Below are 22,756 nucleotides of genomic sequence, written 5' to 3'. Positions count from 1 at the left end.
AATAATCAATGAATATTCGTTTATATAATAATTTTTTTTTCAACATTCTAATAACTTGAAGAACCAAGAAATATATGAAAAACGCAAAATTATATCATTATTTTCTCTTAGAATTTATCCTGAAAATCATGGTATTACAAGGTTTATTTCCCTGATTAATATCTACCACAATTAAAATATAAAAAATGTACAATTAATACATATTGATATTTTATAATAGCATAATTGTCCTCCGATTACCACCAGAGTTTCAGGGTAAATTCTAAAAGAATTTTCTTCTTTTCCTTTTCTCTCGGTTAAAATATACGAGCGAAACAAATCGCTCGCTTGTAGGATCATCGGACAAGTTAGAAAACTCGTTGATCCCTTTCGTTAGCGCTAACTAAAACGCTCGGAGCGGTGCTGATATCGCCTGGCTGCGAAAGGGAGAGACGGAGACGTCGCGTTTTGCCCGAACGCGCGGAAGCAGAAGAGAAGAGCGAGACGGAGAAGTATAAAGCCGGAGGGCGGACGCAGGATGACCATTAGTCAAGCCTGTCAGGGGCCTCGGAGATGTTCTTAAGAAGGAGCTTGAGGATACACTCGGGATCCAAGGCTGGAAGACGCGCAAGATCGAGACACGTATATATCTCGAGAGAAGTTGTGTAATCTTTGATTCGCGCGATATCGGGATGACGAAAATTACCGCAAGGTCGTCTATAAATGAAGATTATTGTATATATACGATATTTGCATTTCTTTTTCTATATAAAGTTTGACGAAGAAAACAAATGTGCGCTCGATTATATGTCGACTGTTGATCAAAGGTGAACAAAAATATATAAGATCTCGATGCGATTGTTCCAATACTCGTTCGCAGTCGATTTTTCGCAATTTTCACCGGCGGTCAGTCCCGACAGCCGATGATGCGAAGTTAATGACGAAATCTCGATTCCAGAGCGGATCTCGTCCTCTCGGACGCCGCTAATTCCCTCACAGCGATACGAATGTAATCCATTTTCCCGGATACGTAAACCGCGAAGAAGGAGGAGGAGATGGTAATCCCATCCGTTTGCACGATCCCGAGGCAAATAGAACACGCAAACAGAGATAGAGAGATGGACAGATAGATGGATCGCGACAAACTCGAACGTCACAGCTAGAGGAGAAAGACATAGGGAAGATGGGTAGAGAGAAGAGGGAGCGAGAGAAAAGAGCGAGGACAAAGGGGCAGAGGGAAGGATAGGAAACGCGATAGCGAGAGGGGGTGAGAGGGAGAGGAGCGAGAGGGTAGAACGATGTACCACCACGAAGTACGACGACGCGGCGGTAGGAACGCGGCTGACGCCGAGCAAAAACGATCGGCGCTGTCTGCCATGCTTTTTGCGGGCATCACAGTTTCCAACCTCTCTCCTCCTGGTCGTTTCTAGCCTGGTCGTATCTCCCCGTTGCCGCGCTCGCTACCCAATTCTCGACGCGGTTACGCCCGGCTTCCGCGGGATATCGTCGCGCCGCGCAAAGTATACAGGGTGCCTGCCTGGTAATTGGCGCTCGCGCGATGCGATCGTCCAGAGATATTTGCAGGATATATATCTTTCTTTCTTTCTTCCGTCGAGAAACCAGTCGGCTGTAATCCGGGAGATTCGAGTAATATAATCTCTGAGAAAAGTAGTACATGCGCTATCCAGGTAGCAAGCGTACGTCGAATGACGTCGTTAGACGTCAAAATCACGTCCGATAATGTAAAGAATACTACACACTTTATGTAAGATACTTATGCAACTTTTTGTCATTTATAAGTTCATCTTTCTTCATTCAGCAAAAATTATACAATTGTAAAATCAATTCTAAGATACATTCAAGCAAGTATAATAAGTCCGAAATTGCCGGAGCCAAAATGGCGTTGGATGATGTAAAGAATACACGCTTTACGTAAGCTATTTATGCAATTTTTTGTGATTTACCAGTTTATCTTTCTTCATTCACAAAAAATTAAATTGTAAAATAAATTATAAAATTATAAAATACATTCAAGTAAGTGTAACAAGTCCGACATTGTCGGAGCTGCGTGGAGCCAAAATGGCGGAGTTTCGTTACAATTGTGGCACTTGGTAAATCTAGTTTGCTTTAATATACATACATCTTCATCTCGCATGGACGGAAAGTAATAATCATTTTACAATAATGTGTATTCGCAGTCCTGGATTCGCGGATTGCAAAATTGGCAACGCGATAACACCCGAGGGAACGGAAAGAGAGGCTAACCTGTAAGTTGAAGCGAATCGACTTTCGCGGCACGTAGCATCGCGCGCCGTTTTGCGCGCTTTTTACGAGCGCAACAATTTTCAATCGACTTCTTCTCGCCGCGCGGCGACGCGAAATTGCGCCGATCCTTTCCGACGACCGCGAGAATGTCCTCTCGATATTCGCGGAACGCGAATCCTAAAAGGATCCTCTTCCTTCGCTCGCGCATTTCGATTCTTTGCACGCGCTCATTATCCGTAAGAAAGGAGGGATCCGCGAGATACGAATATCTTTCGCGTTGTTACGGTAAACGACTCGGGAGATTTGCGGCGCGGGAAGAATATTAACGAGCGGACTAATGAAAAATTTGCTCCTCGGCTTTAATAAGTCGTTAGCAAGCCGATGATACTAAAGAGCGATGAATCAGCGAAAAAAAAAGGAAACGAACCGCGGCTGAAAAATTTGCCTGCAATTTTGATAAATGCCTGTTTTAATTCGGGAAAACTGCTTTAAGGTTGCACCTCGGTATTTAACTTTAAGATTTCCTCGATCTTTAAGAAGATTAATGATTTTACTATACTATATCGTATATTTATTTCGAGTAATCGGAAGACGCAATTGCATTTTATTCGTTCATTTGCCGGAGTCATTTCATGAGAATTATCGATCATAGGATCACGATTTTTCCTTCGTGCAATTTAGACAGATTCGCGCGGTTCAGCGAAAACTAATTATCCGCACGACAGAATGTCCAGATACATGAAGAGCGTCATGAATCGACAGGATTATAAATAAGGTGTGACTGCGCGCTTTTGTGGCAGAAGACAATTACGCGACGCTTCTTGCGCCGGAGCTACTGCTATATCTGGAAGCTTGCTGTATCCAGAACGAATTCGCCAGAATTATATTCTAGAGATCGAGAGAGAACTTGTATGTCGTCACGTGCGTCTACAATATTATATGACCGTGTGCGTGATCAGAACTCATCGTGATCTTGATAAGATTACTCGTAAAATCATGGAGAGATATTATAACAAACATGTAATTATCTAAAAAAAAAGAAAAAAACGCAAATTATATATTGGCTTCTATAATGAATCTCCGATTGATGCAAGGAATAATGTGCAACGCAAATTTTACGTGCATTAAATAGTTGCATGCACTTCACAATATTGCGTAAATAACTTATTTAGCGACATGAAAAATATCGCTGTTCTTATGAAGAAGCAGTGTTGTGCTTATATAGATGATTTTAAAATTAGCTAGATAAAGATGAGATAAAAATATGTAAATTTATCTTATTGTTAGATAGAAGATGAAGATGATTTTGTTTTAAATATATCTAGCTAAAAGATAAAATTATATGACGAACCGTTATAAAAAAAAATGTAAATTGTAAAAGGGATATAAAAATATATGTATTCATATTTTTATTTATAATTTTTTATCGCTTACTGCTTAAGTTCTACTATTTAAGTATTTTTATGTGCTATGATTCTAAACCAAAATTATCTGAAAATTATTCTAGATAATTTAGTAAAGACAATACTTTTTTTATATAAGATGCTGATACAGATAATACATATTTTTATTATCTACATAGAGATAAGATGCCGCCAAAATTTCATCTAGATCATCTATATAATTCTATTTAGATAACAGCAAACACTGTTAAGAAGACTACTTGTTCGCGCATCTCTCTCACAAGAAAGCGATTACGGCTTTTTTTATGAGACGGGCGTATAAATTTCCTTGAATTATCAAGTGCCAATTAACTCTTCCGAGAGAGAGAGAGAGAGAGAGATATCCAGTTTCTTTCTCTTTCTCTCTCTCTCTTCGGTATAAAACCTCCAATCGGCTCGAACCAACTTCGAAGTCGTATAGTCGTTAACAGCCGAAAGTTCTTTGACGAGTTTTGTGGCACTCCACCTCGAGAGGAGTAACTCGATGCCCACGAGGGGAGCCTACCCTCCCTTTCCCACCCCTTGCGGTCCAACAGTCGGCGAGATGCGAGGAGCGGATGCCTCGCATTATAAGTGCATTAACGTGCTGGCGCGGCTCGGCCATCTGCTACGGTCGCGATTTACGATCGGTCAGTGAAATTCTGAGACGAGACTTCTCTCGGGGGTTATCACGAAAAACTGGACTCCTCCAAAGGGAGAGGAAAGGAGGAGATAGCCTACCGGAGCAATTCCGATCGCACGAAAAACAGACTCCGCAAACTGCATATTGTTTTCGGATTCACTGCACCGGCAGATCGATACAAATTACACTCGACTGAAGAATGTATCGCGTGACAAAAATATTGAAATTTCATCAAGAGTGTATTAATTCTTTTTAATAAATTCACGTCAGTCAGGAATATCTTGATCGAAAAATTACAATTTTTTTCCGGAGATATTGAGAGTCAAGTGCAAGTGCAAGATCGAGCCGCGTGCTAAGAAAAGCGAAAGTTCGCGAATATCCGAATTGGAATGAAATCCACGTAAACGTAAAAATAATGAATGTCTCGCCCGATGGTTCAAAGAAAAAAAAAGAAAGAAAGAAGAAAGGAGAGTGTATAATTTTGTGGCGTACTTATCCTCTCGTTATCCGGAGCAACGAGCGTTCGCGATGAGGGTTTCACCGTCAATGATGATCATTGACAGAACTCGAAACTGCGAGTGCGCGGTTTCCTCCTTCAAACAACCAGATGGAAACGAAATCATCGTAATAAACCCGAGTGATGATTAGCCGTCGAACAATGTCTTCTCCCGTTCAGACATATCTATTGGAGATATTTCCAGGGTGTCTAGCAGACTCAATAAAAAAAATTCCCTGAATTTATTTTTTCCCGGATTTTTTAGTATTATTTTTTCCAAATATATAAATTGCATATATCTATGATGAATTAATTAAATGTTAAGTCATGAAATTCTTGTCATGAGGTTTTTGTCAACAATGAAAAGGTTCGGAAGTTGAAACAAAAATTTTAATTATACAATCTGCATTATATACGATAATCGAAACAAACATGTCACTATAAACTATTTAAATAATCACCTTTTTTTATTTATATTATATGAAATTTTTTAGTCTTATCTCTATTAAACGCATTGAAATAAAATAACACGACGATAAAAATATAAATTAACGGACACGCTGTGGATGAATCGATTTTTAACAACACAGAAAATTAGCGTGATGAGAGTCAAGAAAAAGTTATATTTATTTTGAGTTTTTTTTGACGATCCATCATAACGAAAAGATGCGGTTACTTTCTTTCAAAAGTTTTCAAATGTTTTTAAAAAATTCCGATAATCATATTGTTTAATAATCATGACAACAGTGTCAACTAACTGCGCTTTTATCACGAAATTTTTCACTTGAAAAGGACCAAAAACAGACGGTCGAAACGTTGTGGAAATAAAATAAAAATTTCTTGGCTAGTTTGGGTCGAATTAAATATATCGTTCCAATTTTATATTTATTTAATAAAAAATGTCAAATTATTGAGGCGAATGTAGAACAATGTGAAAAAATCCAGAGATAAATATTAAAATTTTCTGACATTTTCCCTGACAATTCCAGATTTATAAAATTCCCTGACAATACCCGAGTTCCCTGACCGCTAGACACCCTGATTGCTTCAACATCAACACCGAGTGGACTTATAGATTTCTTCGGGAATAAACAATCGCGCGGGTATTTCTCTCTCGTAAGGACACCCGGTACGTGTCGAAGTTATCCGCTTCGAGCTCCGCCGAAGCCAGCGGTTTTTGCGTTTTCCCCGGATCCCGGCAGGAGCAGCAGCACCAGCAGCAATAGCACCAGCAACAGCAGCAGGGCGAGGTCGCTCCGCAGGGTTCACGAGCTTCTCTCTACCCGCAGCCAACCCCCTCGTGCTCGTCTACCACCACCGTGAAACTTTGTTTAACTAAGGTCGACAAGAAACGGACCTATTTATACTAGGTCGGACGCGTTCGCGGCCGTCGCTGCTCTTGTCGGAGCTGAAAGTTGCTTCCATTCCGCGTAGCGGTCATGGGAATCCAACGGATGCTGATAAACGAGGAAATATACCCGGGCAAGAAGAATGTCGCGTAATTTTCCGCCGTTCTCGTATATATACAATATATATATATATAAATTCGCCGACCGCAGAATCCGACGTCTAAATCCGAAAATATCTTTCGACAATTAAACTCTTTGACATGATGCTTTTTTTATTGCGCTTCCGTTCTCATTTAGATATCGCATTTAGATCGCTTTTCTCGAATTCGGAATTTAAATTTATTGAATTACGAGAGAAGAAATTAACAATGAGATTCACCGAGAAAGCAAATTGTCATCGCGATATGCCACCGGATACGCTCTCGTAAATTCGAGATGAACGTTATAAATGCATAGAATGTAACGAGTTGAAGAGAATCTCGACGAGATATGTAAAATAAGACTTGGAGATTGGAATTTGGTCGGTCGAATAAGAACACTCTCGATCAAGATTGATCGGTCGAGGATCGGACTCGCGAGCTGATTTGGCGATTCCTCGCGAGAGGAACTTTGCAAGTCGGTGCATAAGACGAATAAATGAACGCGCGTGGGCTGCGGTTGAACGAATTCTTCGGTGGTGATGCCGTCATCGTCGTCGACGGGATTTTAAATCTCGCCTTAGAACGCGACCGGACATCTGAATTTCGCTCAATGAGACTATACTGTTACATTGGAGCGGTTTAAAAGGAATTGACGCACGTCTCGGTTTCCAATTTTCTGGCAAAACAACAATCGTGTAAACGAGCTTTCGCCAATCCCGCAAGATTTCAGTCGCCGTAAAAATATCAACGGCAAACAATGAAAACATGTAACGCGAATTGAATAAAGGAAGAAAAAAAAATACAAATCGATACGAGCCATGGGATGGAACAAGGAATTTTACAGTTTGTGAATTTTTCGACGAAAAACCTCGAAAACCTGGGATGTGTCTCGTCCGTATTTAATGTCCTATCTACACCTATAAGGATGATCCTATATCTAGTGAATAGTGAATAGACGATCAAAACCAACTTTAGTATGGGTTTAAGGGCACAAAAGGATCCTAAACGTCGTCCTGTTTTATCAATAAAACATCATTAATGCTCTTTACAGATTGAATAGAATAATAAATGCTTCTCCACGATTAAAGTGCATACGTATATAAAAACATAAAGCGCGAAGCTATCGATTTGATGTAAAAAAAAAAAAAAAAAAACCAATTAAAAAATAAAAAATTCTATTCAAAGTAATAAAAAGAAAAGGGTGCGCAAAAATGATATTTCATCGATAAAACAGGACGGCGTTTACGATCCCCTTAAGTTAATGCGGAAAATGCGGGACGGACGGTGAACTCTCGAGTCTTCGAACGTGTAGGTTACGTCGGATGAAATCCCGCGCGAGGAAGATTTGAACGTAGTATTTCACTTCGCCCTGCAAAACACGCAATTATTTCACGGCTTAAGCCGCGCGTTCCGCCTTGAGCGGGTTCTTGCTCGCGTCTGCTCGCGTTGGAGAGCTTTTTCGCCGCTTCTGTGAGTTTGTTGCGCGCGCGCGCGCTTCGCGTTCTCATTCGCCGCGGGATAACGTGCAATTAGCAAAAAAGCCTCGCTCTCTTTGCATTAGACGCGACTGTGTCATTCGCGGCGACGGAGAAGAGAATGGCGTTCGCTCTCGTTCGCGAAAGAGAAAAAAAAATTGCGTTATTTTCCACCAAACTTGCGCAAAATCATACATGTGCGGTGTGAAAACCTTGAATCGCTATTAGGCATGAAAAAAATCTTGTAACGTAATTGTCTGCAATCTATATCTCCGCCAAACAGGTTACGCGTGATTGCAATGAGATCTAGATTCATAATGTATATTTATGACATTGATAAATTCAACATAATAACAATGTGCGATATATAATTAAAAGAGAAACAGGGATATGGCGGATATTTCTTTGAAATGTATGATTGTAACTAATATAAAAAAATATTATCGTATATTCCATACGTATATATACTGTGGCTAGCGTGATAACAGAATAAACGGGTTGACAGATTAACAAAATCCAAGAAGATAAGAACTTTGCGATTCAAAATCCTCGAGATAAAGCATTTGCAATGTTGCAGAGTTTATAAAAACTAAAAATTTCTAGACGCAGGAATGTAATATAATAAAACATTAAATTAGAATTAAAATAGAATTGTTGAGAATCGCGCGGCTGTATCTCTCTGCAGTTCCGAGAATTGATAGAATAAAATAATTGAATGGATGCTGTTGAATAGGTGCATTTGCAGAATTAAGGATCTATAGAAGAGGAACGTTTCGCAAAGTTGGGTCCGTACAGTTCCGAAGATAACGTGGAAGAGGAACCTTATTTGTAGAGCGGACAACTACTCGAAGAACTACCGAATACTCGAAGCAACAGCGAATTGAAAAGAAAAGGTTCAAGTAGATCTTTCACTCGTTTTCGTATGTTTGTCGAAAGGATGAACTCGATATCGAAGCGAGGCGATTTGTATTCGGATTACTTTTGAAGGGAATCTTCCTACGTCTCTCGTGAGATCAAATTTCCTCCCCGAGGTGTGTTTTACGATCGAATCGAAATATCTTTGCGAGGATGCGGATTAAAAAATCGGCGGAAGATTATAGATATGATGAAGTTTTAATTTTTCAAACACGCGAGTTTCTTTATCTTTCTCTTTACTTATCGCAAGCATCCCCACACAATTCGTGCATTGAGGTATTCGGTGGGATCCTTTTTCATACATTTTTGACATCTTTCGTTGCATTTTCAAAGACGAGAAATTTGGACGAGCATCCGCGGAAGAAAAGTAACGCGAATTCCGGAGCGAAAAACAACGAGGTCGAATTCGCTCAAACTTCTTTCCACCCGGTATAAGGTAACCGATGGATTATACAGGCCGGTCCGTAGACTAATGATCCCGCTGGCTGCGGTTTTTGCCGGCATTCTACAGCATTCCCATTCGACTGGATTCCGCTCCGGAGCCACCGCGCGCATTATTTTCTCTCCGCCGCGGAGCGTTTACGGATTCAACATCGGCTGCGAGTATCGTCGAGTATCGTCCCCGAGTGCATCGGGGAGTGCACCTTCTCGATCCGCGTCCTCGTGCGGATCGCGAGTTTCGACAATCGTTCTTTCTACACAATTTTCTCTTATAGAATTTACCCTCAAAATCATGATAATATTATTGGAAGAATTTTATGAGTTTATTCTCTCTCTGATTAATATTTACCATATATATATGGTATATATATAAAATATTATCTATATCACAATAAGATATAAAATATGTTTGATTAATTTTATTGTGTATATAATATTATAAGAGTTTCTTTGATTAATATTTACCATATAATAACAAATATTACTTAATATCTATATCACAATAAAATATAAAATGTTTGATTAATTTTACTGTGTTAATAATATTATCAGAGTTTCTCTGATTAATATTTACCGCAATAAAAAATATTAATATCTATATCACAATAAGATATAAAATGTGTTTGATTAATTTTACTGTGTACATAATATTATAAGTTTCTTTGATTAATATTTACAGCAATAAAAGATATTAATATCTACCACAATAAGATATAAAATTTGTTCGATTAGTTTTACTATGTATATTATTGAATTTTATAAAAATTTCTCTGATTAATATTTACCATGATAAAAAATATTTTCATGTACATAGTAAAACGAAGTGGTAGATATAAATATTTTTTATTGTGACTTTTATAAAATTCTTCCAATACCATATTATTGTCTCACAATTACTATGAATTTCAAGGTAAATTCAAACAATAAGAGGAAATTCCTTCTATGTAATTTCGCGCCGAAGATGTCGGTTCGCAAAGTTTCGCAAAATATTTTTTTCCACCATTTATAATGCAATCTTAGATTTTATTCTTTATCAGTAAAAAGCTATAAAATTAAAAAAATTAATATTTATAAACATTTAATTATTGTTTCTTTTATTTTAGAGCACTATATAGAGTCTTGACGATTAAATAAAATAAAATTAACTCACTATTATTATGTAACTATGCGAAATTATTCAGTCAATTAAATGTTCGCGCGACATGTTGTAAATTTGTCATGTCAACGTTCCCTGGAAATAGCAATTATCAGCGTCCAATCAAATGCATCTACAAACCCGATATAAATTACGTCTATCTCTCTCGTGAATCCATGTTATGTTTTTATAGAACGGAAACGTAATTCCCGTCGTACACCAGATAGATAATCGACTCTCGATAGCAGTCGCGCGAAGATACTATCCCGAAGAATTTGACCGGAAGTCGCCGTATCGCGGTCGATGTTTTTACGTCAAAATGCTATTTTTTATATGTCAGATAAGCGACCTACACACTATTTCTGTCATCCATATCTACTGTTTGTATCACGTATTGTTTTTATCGCGAAATGTATTCCACTGAAACGTCTAAACAATCGGCAAATCTATTTCGGTTTTCGAAATTTGCAATTCGCGAATATATTCATCTTTACGTTATATATGTATTTATCCGCCTACGTTAAAATATAAATATCTCAGTTATAGAATAAATTACATATTACAAATTTTACATTAAACGTTATATAAAATTACCCTCCCGAGTATATCCTGACGTGGAAAGTTTATCCTGAAAGGCAAATTAAGTATCCCCAAACGACTCGTATCGTTGTATTTATGATGCTGTAATGTATTTGTAATGTTCCAAAAGCATTGCCACGAGTCTCGCAAATAACTCATATATATAGAGAAAGCGCATTTAATGTGTTAAGCGCACATTAGTGCATCGCGAATAATTAACTGCATGTTGATTTTGTTCCTATATAAACGCTTCGCCGATTAAGTCGATTAAAATTCGATCGATAAGACCAGAACGGGATCATCTTCGTTCAGTTACTTAATTCTCTCATTCGCGTCTCTTGTCTCACATGCACCATATGGTGTCTTTATATGTAGCCTGTTCTACGGTCTTTTTTTCTCCTACATTTCGAAGACATATATTATATATGTGCCCTGAGACAAGAGAGAGACAATTTCATCCATCGATTATCTCCGCTTCGAGTTTATAACTCTCGCTCAAAGTTGCTTCATCGACTTGAAGTGCGAAACGATGAAATTTTATCGTCGCGATTGCGGAATTCAGGAATGTCGTGTAAAGTCGCGAGTAATGAAGTGAAGAAATTTTTCGCGAGTATAACGTATAAATCGATGAATTTTTACGACCCCGACAACCCGAGAGAAGAAGATGTATAAAAGAAGCATCGACTCTGCCGGCAAAACCCTGATATTTATTATTTGTATATTATATAGTTATATATATTAATATAGGTATATAAATCATGTGCGCGCGTTAATTCGATTTATTTATTGGAGCAATTTAAAGAAGAAAATATTTTTACACATATAAATTCTGCAAAAATATCTATTTTAAAAAGTCTTCAGAATTTATGAGATTTAATGAAATATGTATCGGAAATAGAAACTTTGATATTAATTATTTTGAACGACGTTAAAATTTTCATTTTATATATTTGTATACAGATCTCGACGTAGCTTCAACGATGAGTGACAAATTTGTATTTTAATTTAATATGAAATTAGTAAAATTCGAGTCGCAAAAGTTGCAATTTTTATTTCCTACAATTATATAAACACCGAGAGGACAAATATTCGAAAATAATCGCGTCATTAGGTACTATTAATCTATATATATATATATCTCATCTCGACTGTAACAGAGTTCAATTTCGAATTGTCGAGAGTTTGAAATGTTTTTAAAAAAGATGACAATTTTTTCAATAGATTTTTTTATATGTATATATACATCATACAATCGCCTTTCCCAAATGACGATTATCGTGATTAAGACGCGACTGCTGTCGCTGCGATTCCGCGGAATATTTGTCATTCGATTATCGTCGCGGTTTCGTTTCTTCGCGGTTTCCGTTTCGACGTATTTTCTCGCGCACAAATCCACGTTCCGAACCGATGGCAAAAAGTCGAGACGACGGCTGGCGCGGTGTCATTAGTGTTCTCTTTCTCCCCCGAACCCCTGAACCACCCCTTTATCCCTCTCTCTTCCTCTCCTTTCTTTATGCTATGCTCTTTCCATCGTTTATCGTACTTTTTCCGTGTCTGTCTTCATCGCGGCTTCGTCCCCGTGAGAGATTTTCGCGCGTAACAACGCGCAAAATACACTTTGTCGCCTCCATAATTTGACGCAAATTAGCTGGCGGAGATGAGTTACTCGTGTATTGTTTGCCGCGGTGGATTAGTCTCCCCTGAGGATACATCTCTTCCATAATCGTCTTTTATCGATTTTTGCGTGTATTTTCGGACATGGATTAAATTCGAAATTCGAGATAGAGAAAAAAAAACCTATCTCGCGCGAGAGAATTTATTCATTTGGAAAAAACTGACGCGCTGAACCGACGATATGTAAAGTGAAACACATGGAATTGTAATAATAATGTTTTCGGAGCTCGAAGAAAGAAAGAGCATTTTTCCGAGTGCATTACTATATGTTGTAGAAACAGATCTCGCCATATGCTCGGATCGCGACAAAGATGTATGTGGTGTCAAATATTATACATGCGGAACGTTTCTAATGTGACGCAGCATCGTCTGACAACATTCTTTTCGTTTATGATAGTTTCGGAATTTTTGCCCGCGTGATTTCGAATTTGTAATTCGTTCACGGAGAATTTTCTCTTAGAATTTATTACCCTGAAAATCCTGATAATCGTGAGACAATATGATATTTATTTAATAATTTATTTAATCGTATATGAACGGGAAGAAGCTTCTAGTACAAAAAAGAATATACCAAAAAGAAAAACGAATGATGATACATCAGAAAGTTGTAAGGTACACTAACACATAGAAAAAGAAAAAAAAAGTAAGAGAAAAGTGAGTAAGATTGAAAGAGTTTTATAAGAGTTTCTCTGATTAATATCTACCACAATAAAAAATAATACACTGGAAACAAATTATTAAGTTAATAAATATTTATTTCAATACTGTCTAATAAATAATTTATTTAAAACAAATAAATATTTATCTGTTTTGAAAAGAATTCTCTTATATCAAATTTATAAATATTTTTTACGTCGAATCAATAGTTTCAAATAAATGATTTATTTGACAGTATTGAAATAAATACTTATTCGAATTCAATAAAATTTTTTCAGTGTATGTACACAGTAAAATTAATCGAACATATTTGATATATTATTGCGGTAGATATTCATATTTTTTATTGTGGTAAAAATATTAATCAGAGAAGCTTTTATAAAATTCTTCCAATACCACATTGCCATAATCCCGATCAACATGATTTTCAGGATAAATTCTAAGAGAAAATTCTCTCCGTGTAATTTCGCGAGCGACTACCTATTAATATCGAGTTCGATTGAATCGTGTGGAATAAAAAAATGTGATATTGAGCTCTATGTTTAAAACGCGTTTCGTTATCGTTGCCTGCGGACGAACGCATACCATATATTCATCTCGCGCAGTGTTGTGTTCAGATGATTTTAAATTTAGATAAAGATGAGATAAAAATATGTAAATTTAGGTAAGATAAAGATAATTTTGTTTTGAATATATCTAGATAAAATTATAGGGCGACTCATCTATATAATTTTCTCGATAATAATTTTTAAGACTGCTTATATAAACACAGTTATAAAAAAATATATAAATTATAAAAAGGATATAAAAATATATGTATTCATATTTTTATTTAATAAGATAAAATTATAGGGCGACTCATCTATATATAATTTTCTAGATAATAATTTTTAAGACTGCTTATATAAACACAGTTATAAAAAAATATATATAAATTATAAAAAGGATATAAAAATATACGTATTCATATTTTTATTTATCCATTTTTACAAATGAAAATATGATCACACGTATTAAAGATAAGATGACGCGAAAGTTTCATCTAGATGATCATCTATATAATTTTCTTTAGATAACAGCAAGCACTGATCTCGCGTTCGAGCGACTTCTCTTTCTCTTTCTGTCTCGATTATATCTCTCTCCGACCAAATGATCTCGTCGCACACACGGCGCGTAGAGAGATATCGCGTCATCATCTCACGCGACCGAAACGAACTCTCTTTCCTATACGGCTCGAAACCTCTAATCCGAAAGTCGAGCTGAAATTTCATGGTCGGCTCCTGCCGGCAGCCATTAACGACGTTTTCCTTCCACATCCCCTTCTATCATTTTATCTCTCTCTCTCTCTCGCGAAGCATGTGTGTACGCGTCTTTAGGTGTGGTGAGGATAGACTCTTAATCATCGTCCCATCCCTTCGCCAAGATGAATCGTGCATTTGTATACCAGCACCCCTTTCGCTCTCCCTTCGATTCCTGTCTCTGTCGCGTCTCTTGATTCGCCCTAGCCATTTGTCTCCGTCGTGTGCCCTTTCTCTCTTTCACCGCCTTTTCACCCCCTTCCTCCCCCTTCTTTCTCTCAGGGTTGAGGGTGACCGCCGCCGCTCTTTGTCTATTCCCGAAAGAACCGAAGAAACAGTTAGGTCGCGCACCGGTATATATTGAAAAAGGTTGCGTATTGTACCTAGAATTCTTTTCGTATATATAATCACGCACCGGACGTTACCATATATAATTTCCGTGCTTTTTTTCAGAGTTCCTTTGACGATTTTTTTCAATCGTGAGAGTTTTCAAAATTTCCTCTTTCTACGATCTATTACAATAGCTAAACTTTCCGAATCGAATTGTGCGAATAAATCGCCCAGCAGACACAGTATATAAATATGTTATATACTTAAGCATGTTACATGTAACGTATATGTTAGTTGTAATTTCCCACACTCATAGATATATGTAACATTTTTAATATTACATATATTACATTGTAGTTATATTGTCATTGTATCCCAAGATAGCACTGACTTATCAATACACCAATGTGCTATTTGATATATAATTACAATATAATTACAATGTAATATATGTTATATTAAAATGTTACATCTATGAGTGGGAAATTACAACTAACATATACGTTACATGTAACATGCTTAAGTATATAACATTTATATACTGTGTTTGCTGGATCTAGACGAGCTATAAATTCTCAAACTTCCCAGCAAACACAGTATATAAATATGTTATATACTTAAGCATGTTACATGTAACGTATATGTTAGTTGTAATTTCCCACACTCATAGATGTAACATTTTTAATATTACATATATTACATTGTAGTTATATTGTCATTATATCCCAAGATAGCACTGACTTATCAATACACCAATGTGCTATTTGGTATATAATTACAATATAACTACAATGTAATATATGTTATATTAAAATGTTACATCTATGAGTGGAAATTACAACTAACATATACGTTACATGTAACATGCTTAAGTATATAACATTATATACGTGTTTGCTGGGATCTAGACGAGCTATAAATTCTCAAACTTCCCAGCAAACACAGTATATAAATATGGTTATAACTTAAGCATGTTTACATGTAACGTATATGTTAGTTGTAATTTCCCCCATCATAGATGTAACATTTTTAATATTACATATATTACATTGTAGTTATATTGTCATTATATCCCAAGATAGCACTGACTTATCAATACACCAATGTGCTATTTGGTATATAATTACAATATAACTACAATGTAATATATGTTATATTAAAATGTTACATCTATGAGTTGGAAATTACAACTAACATGAATGTTACATGCAACGTGCACGTTATATTACCTGTTATATTCCGTTTTATTATAGCAATGTAACAATTATATATCGGTGTTTGCTGGGTTATTTTCTTCCACGATTCTATAAACGTTGCGGCCGTAATGACTTTTACGTTAGGTATATATTCGGCAGATTAATTCGTCCGATCATTTTATCGCGCTAATGAAATTCCAGCTGCTTTCCATCATTCTCCCCTCCCGATTCTTCGTTTCCGTTTTTGGGCCCCGACGCGACGTGTACGCAGATGTTCGACGAGGGCACGTTTGCATCCGCGGTCGGGGATAAGAACCGGAGATCGACACGCTGCACGTGGTCCTCTCGTATTACCGATGGCTCACAACCGAGTCAAATTTAGAACGGCCGATTCGATTTCTTTACGCGATTTCATTAAGGGAGAATCGCATCATTATTTCGGGATATGTTTCCTTACGAGCCAATTCATTTCACGATTTAAGAATGTATCGGAGACAAAAAGTATCAACGCCTATTCATCTCATGGAAGATCGCTATAGTTTAATATTCAGAAATCGAAAAAAACCAGACTTTCAACAAATTATTATTTTCTTCTAAACGGTTTAGTGACTGCTAAGTGCTCTAATGTTTTGCAATACTGTTCTTTAAAGTTCCAGTTATACATATAACGAATTTAAAATACATGGTATTATTTTTTCGATATTTTTAACGTAATATAATCAATCAGAGTAACGAATTTTCAGAAGATTATATGTAAAACTAGAAGAATTTAAATTGCAATAATTTTTTAATGAGTTAGTGAGTTAAAAGTTAAATGTTAATAATAGCTTTATAGTATCAAAGTAGAAGTAATCTATATAAATTTTATAAATTTTGTACTATTTTTAGATGTCTCCCATACATCCTTAATAATTTTCTCTCTAATGACAATTGAATGTCAATCTTGAAATCTTGTTAGATTGCGCGTATCTTATTGTCAGAAATTTGTGTGCCAAAATTTAAAAAAGAAAGCATGTCTATATATGATGTCCTTTTACTCTTACATTTGAGAAGAGAAAACTGTTCCCTACTAAAACTATTTCCTACACAGAGAGAATTTTCTCTTATAGAATTTACTCTGAAAATCATAATAATCGTGGGATTAATGTGGTAGTGGAACAATATTATAATTATAAGAGTTTCTCTGATTAATATTTATTTACCACACAATAACACAGAAAAAAAGGAATCCTTGATTCAAGTATATTTTTATTCTTGAACGCTATTTGATTGATTTAAGCATAGAATGCTCTTTGTAATCACAAATTTTCATTTGCCTTAATAATAAATAAATTTGTGTAAAGTAAATTTTATCCTTAAGATATATTCTTGTTTTAAAAATCGTATATGGTAAAAACAAACTTAGTCACATTTGAACTAAGAATTATTATATTTATTTGAAAGTACCGCTTATATCCGATGCACACTTGTCACTTGTCCTTGCAATATTTATAAGTAAATTTCAGCTTCAACCAAGAATATTTTGCACTTTGTTTTAAGGATAAATTATCCTTTATCCAAAATTATTTATATTTGGTGCTATTATAAGGATAAAATATACTTAAATCAAGGCATATTTGCATTCTCTCAAGGATACTGTTTTTTCTGTGAGAAATATTAATATCTATCACAATAAGATGTAAAATATGTTCATTGAATTTTATTATGTACATGTATTTTAATTGAGATAAATATTAATCAGAGAAACTCTTATATAAAATTCTTCCCACATTACCATAATTTTTAGGATAAATTCAAAAAAAAAATTCTCTCCGTGTATATGATTAAAGTAAAACAACAGTTTATTGAAAAATTCTCGTTATTTATTAATCTTATATTATCGAACTTGAAATTAAAATGGCTATTTTTCGCGGATCGAGGCACATGGCGTCTGTCATTAAAGTATGCAGTACAATGACGCTGAGCGTTGCATCTCGCGATCTGTATCACGTCGCGACCGGACATACCGACGTAACTTTTATTACGACCGTTTCGAGGGAAATTGGAGTAAATTACGAGCGTGTTTGCCAAGCGTCTTGCATCGTCCGTGTATGTATATATACGTGTGTGTGCTACTCGCCACCGTTAAAATTCCTTGACGATGCCTCCGAGATAACCGTGTTCTGGTAGCGATCGAACTCGATGACTCGCGATTATATTCGCAGACGGAAATTTTCGACCAGGTAATATACGAGAGAAACTATATAATATCATACTTTCCTTTCGTGAATAAAAAAAAATGACACAAGTTATCGAGGAAAATATATTTGGCGGAAAAAAAATGTTGAAGTTGATTTCGAAAGAGGGTTTGGTTCGCCGATTGTTGACGCGTTAAAAGTCAATTTTTCATCGGTGCTCCGCGAATAGAGAGAAAGAGAGGGAGAGTCCCGCGGGTCTCTTTATTACAAAACCCAGTCTCGACAGCGGCTTTACAGTCGGAAGGACCGATGACTGGCAAGCAAGCGACGACGAGGGGCCCTGAACCCCGTGTATAAGGTATGTACTGGTCCAGAGAGCGCCCTTGCCTTCGCTCCGTCAGTTTTTTCATCGTCTGCTCTCGGGCTGCTGCCGCTTTTAAAGCGATCGTCACGGGCACCGCGCTTTTACGCGGTTCTTTCTCGGCAGGTGTGCGCGCGCGCGCACACACCTTCTCTCTTCTCCCGTGTGTTTCTTCTTCCTTCTCGCGCGCTATTACGCGTCATACTGTCGCGAAGAACGCTCGATCTCCCAAGAAGATTATAAAAATATTATGCAAACGATCAAAGTCAATGCAACTTTCCACGCGCGCGTCATTTCTCGAAGAATAATAATAATGTAATCAAAGTTAAACGTGGATAATTTTTAAATTATCTAGATAAAGATGAGATGAGAATATGTAAAATTATCTTGGATAAGATTTTGAATTTAAATGTATCTAGATAAAATTATATAGACTCATCTAGGTAACTTCCAGATAATATTATTTTTAAAATCATGTATAAACACAGTTATTATAAAAATAAAAATATATTCATACTTTTATTTGTAAATTTTTGTCTCAAATATATTTACGTACTACGACTCTAAAGCTAATTATCTGAACATTATTCTAGATAATTTATTAAAGATCATTTTTTTATTTAAGGTGCAGATATATAGATAATATATATTATTATCTATATTTTTTCATTAGATGATCATCTATATAATTTTATTTAGATAACAGTAAACACTGAGTGTAATAGAATCTTCAATGTTGGGTGCGCAAAATTCGCTTGTAATCCGAAGATTGTCAAAGAACGATTACACGCTTCAACATATTCAGAAGAAAAGGCAGAAAAAAGCCAAAATTCACACTCCGGGATGCAGACAAATTCTATGTACAATTAAATTGGACGAAAGAAAGCTCATCATCGAGAAAGCGGTAATCGAGTGAATCCGGTTTGCCTTTCGTCTGATTGGAATCGCGTTTCGGTATATTTCGCGGCGAGAACCTTGGTGGACCGGTCACGTACAGAGGTAAAGTTTTTTTTTTCTATGAGTCAGCGCAAGCGAAATAGATTTTGAACACTGATCTACATCTGTAAAAATTATAATCCATTTTATTATTGGCTTGATTATTTCTGTAGCGAGATCCCTCGTACATTGTAGAGGATTAATGATAAATGCAAGCCCGCGGTGTGTATATACCCAGCAAACACAATATATAAATGTTATATACTTAAGCATGTTACATGTAACGTATATGTTAGTTGTAATTTCCCACTCATAGATGTAACATTTTTTATATTACATTGTAGTTATATTGTCATTATATCCCAAGATAGCACTGACTTATCAATACATCAATGTGCTATTTGATATATAATTACAATATAACTACAATGTAATATATGTTATATTAAAATGTTACATCTATAAGTGAGAAATTACAACTAACATGGATGTTACATGTAACGTACACGTTATATTACCTGTTATATTCCGTTTTATTATAGCAATGTAACAATTATATATTGGTGTTTGCTGGGTACATATAATTGCCGCAAATCTCATGCACGATACTTTAATCGTGTATATACTCGACGGTTATTTTTCCTTTCCAGTTGACTCGAAGCAATTTCTTAGGCAATTCAATGTGCGGGTTTAGCACGCGAGTAGACTTTGTTCTCATTCAGAAAGTGTCATTCACGGAGAATGCTTCGCGGCTGATGTGTAGCACAGATTGTCTTGCATCTCGAAAATGAATTATGACGATACAAATCAACACGTTTCTCTCTGAAGATACTTTTTTTATCAAACCTGTATTCTTCAAAATAATTTTGCAAATATATGATAATTTTCTCATTTATCATTAAAGGCTTTTTCATCTCATCTATACACAGATAGAATTTTCTCTTAGAATTTATCCTGAAATTATGATAATATTGGAAGAATTTTACAAGAGTTTCTTTGATTAATATTTACAATAAAAATATTAATGTCTACCACAATAAAATACAAAATATAATCGATTAATTTTACATATTAATATTTTTTATTGTGGTAAATATTAATCAGAGAAATTCTTATATACCATGATTTTCAGAGTGAATTCTAACTGAGAGAAAATTCTCTCCGTGTAATAATAAGGTAATATTTGCAAAATAAAACTTAAATTATAAAGCAAAGAATATCTCGCTTATTCTTGATATTTCGAATTAAGTATATTTTTCAAATTCGAATTTTGCTCCAACATTCTAATATATTATTAAAAGTATATTTGATTTTTTAGATAAAATCTTTAAATCGAAAGTTTCGCCAATTTTATATCTTGCTTCACAACTCGGTGTTTATCACCGTCATTAATCTATTATTTTTTTTTGTTTTGCGGCAGATCGCTTATGTAATGCTCTGTCAATAATTATAATAATGTGCGATCAATGCATTCTATCTCATCTAAGATGCGTAACCTCGCGCATAACCTTATACAACTTGCGTCAACGTTTACTTCAACGCATCTTACGACCTATATACAGCGAGATTCATAAAAGATCTGCAGCATTTTAAAACGTGATTTCATAAATATTTAAATGATGGATCATATGTTCACATATAAAATACATTATATTTAATTTTCGACATATGTACATGAATATTTATATATCAGATTGTGAATATTTAGAGTGTATTATAAATTTATTTTCAACCTCTGACAACAGTTACGAAATTTGTTAGTAAACACTTTAATCAAGCTCGCATAGCGAACCTTGTATCGTTTTTAAAATTGTTCCCCTTTTTCAAAAAAAATTAGCAATATTATTTTCACAAAATGTGTAACAAAATAATTGCGCGTGAAAATGCGCGAAACCATTTAAAATTTAAATCAGACAACGAGAAAAAGAGAAAAAGATTAATCTCTCTCTTCCTCATTCGTTCGATATCGCGTTACTGTTGTCAAGTGAAAAACGATCGCGAGAACCTGCGGGCCGGTTTCGCGTGTCAAAATTCGCAGCGACGCGAGGAAGAAAAATATACGAGACTCACCTAACGAACAGCTGTTCCTGATTATTCACCCGCCAAGACACCACGGTGGCTCCTGCAAAATGGAAAATCAAGAATCAGAATTTCGATCTCGCCGACGATGACACGTGAAGAGGGATCGCATATCCCGCGCGTGTGAGATGCCGCACCGCACCGTTGCTCGGGGAACCGCGTTCGGAGGTGCGCACTCACACACGCAGCCACACACATACACACACGCGCGCGCGAAAACGTAAACGTTCCGGAGCATCTCGGAGCGTCGCGTCGCGTCGCGTCGGGAGAAGCGCGACTTTTTTCCGGGCGCACAAACCTCTCGGCGAGACCTCGGTGACGCGTTGACGTTTAGCAGCGGCGGATTCATTCATCTCGATCACGATTCCTGTTTCTCGGTAAATCGACGTACGGGGAAGCAGATTCGCGCGCGGACCCACATACACACACACGCACGCACGCACACATGCACGCGCACACACACCGTGTAAATTGATGGTGCAGGTGGTGTTGTTGCCCCTGTCGAGCACGACAACGCTAGTAGCCGCTGCCATGTTTGAGTGGTGAATGCGCCGCCGGCCGGCCGCTCGACGCGGCCAACCTTTGTCCGACGCCCTCGGGCTCGTCCCCACCCGCGTTAAAGAGTTCTCCCCCCTCTCAAAGAAAGCCGATAGAGAGTGCTGCCACGCGAACCTTTGCGGCGATCGGGCTAACCGAGCAGAGACGGCGCGATCGATTAAAGGGTACCGGCGACCGAATTAAAGGGATCTTCTGCATCCTTTTCTTATCTTTATTTTTATTGAATATGCTTTTCACAATTAAAGTATATATATATATATATATATTTACAAACAAAACCGGAACCTACCGATCTATATATTTAAATAGAAAAAAGAATTTACATTTGAAAGAAATTATTTTAAAAAGTCTTTGCAAATTAAAAAAATACATCGTTGATCCTATAGAGTAAAACTAATAAAAATGGAACAAAAACTATTAATTAAATAATTTTGCTTACATCCTATTATCGATGTCAGAATCCGATAGTATGTATAATAATAATTAACGAACTATGAACACTATAATTTTATGTAAAAAAAACGAAAATAATTTTTTAAAGGCCGATAAAAAATGTAATTAAAAAATTGTTTATTTTTTATCTGAAAATGTAATTCTAATATTAATTAAAAAATTAATATTAACAAATTAGGGAGGTATGGCAAAAAGAACT

At 36.2% G+C, this 22,756-nt stretch overlaps 1 protein-coding gene across 2 annotated transcripts in view; it reads right to left on the bottom strand.

Moving 5' to 3' along the window:
- The window catches only part of LOC114938045 (uncharacterized), a 30,127-nt gene extending 7,984 nt beyond the window's left edge, over positions 1–22,143 (bottom strand). For both annotated transcript variants that reach the window (XM_085485832.1, XM_029311776.2), the window contains exons 1-2: positions 22,010–22,143; positions 21,538–21,589 (exon numbers count right to left, since the gene is read on the bottom strand). In XM_085485832.1, coding sequence (XP_085341958.1) covers positions 21,538–21,589; positions 22,010–22,079 — 122 coding nt within the window. In that variant the 5' untranslated portion in view covers positions 22,080–22,143. The remainder of the gene's footprint in view (positions 1–21,537; positions 21,590–22,009) is intronic.
- Positions 22,144–22,756: the final 613 nt, after the last annotated feature.

The sequence above is a fragment of the Nylanderia fulva genome, unplaced genomic scaffold (assembly GCF_048542155.1).
Source record: "Nylanderia fulva isolate GAGA-0341 unplaced genomic scaffold, ASM4854215v1 Scaffold4, whole genome shotgun sequence".
Classification (NCBI taxonomy): Eukaryota; Metazoa; Arthropoda; class Insecta; order Hymenoptera; family Formicidae; genus Nylanderia; species Nylanderia fulva.
Note: the sequence above shows the minus strand (reverse complement) of the source record. Positions and strands in the feature narration are given on the sequence as shown.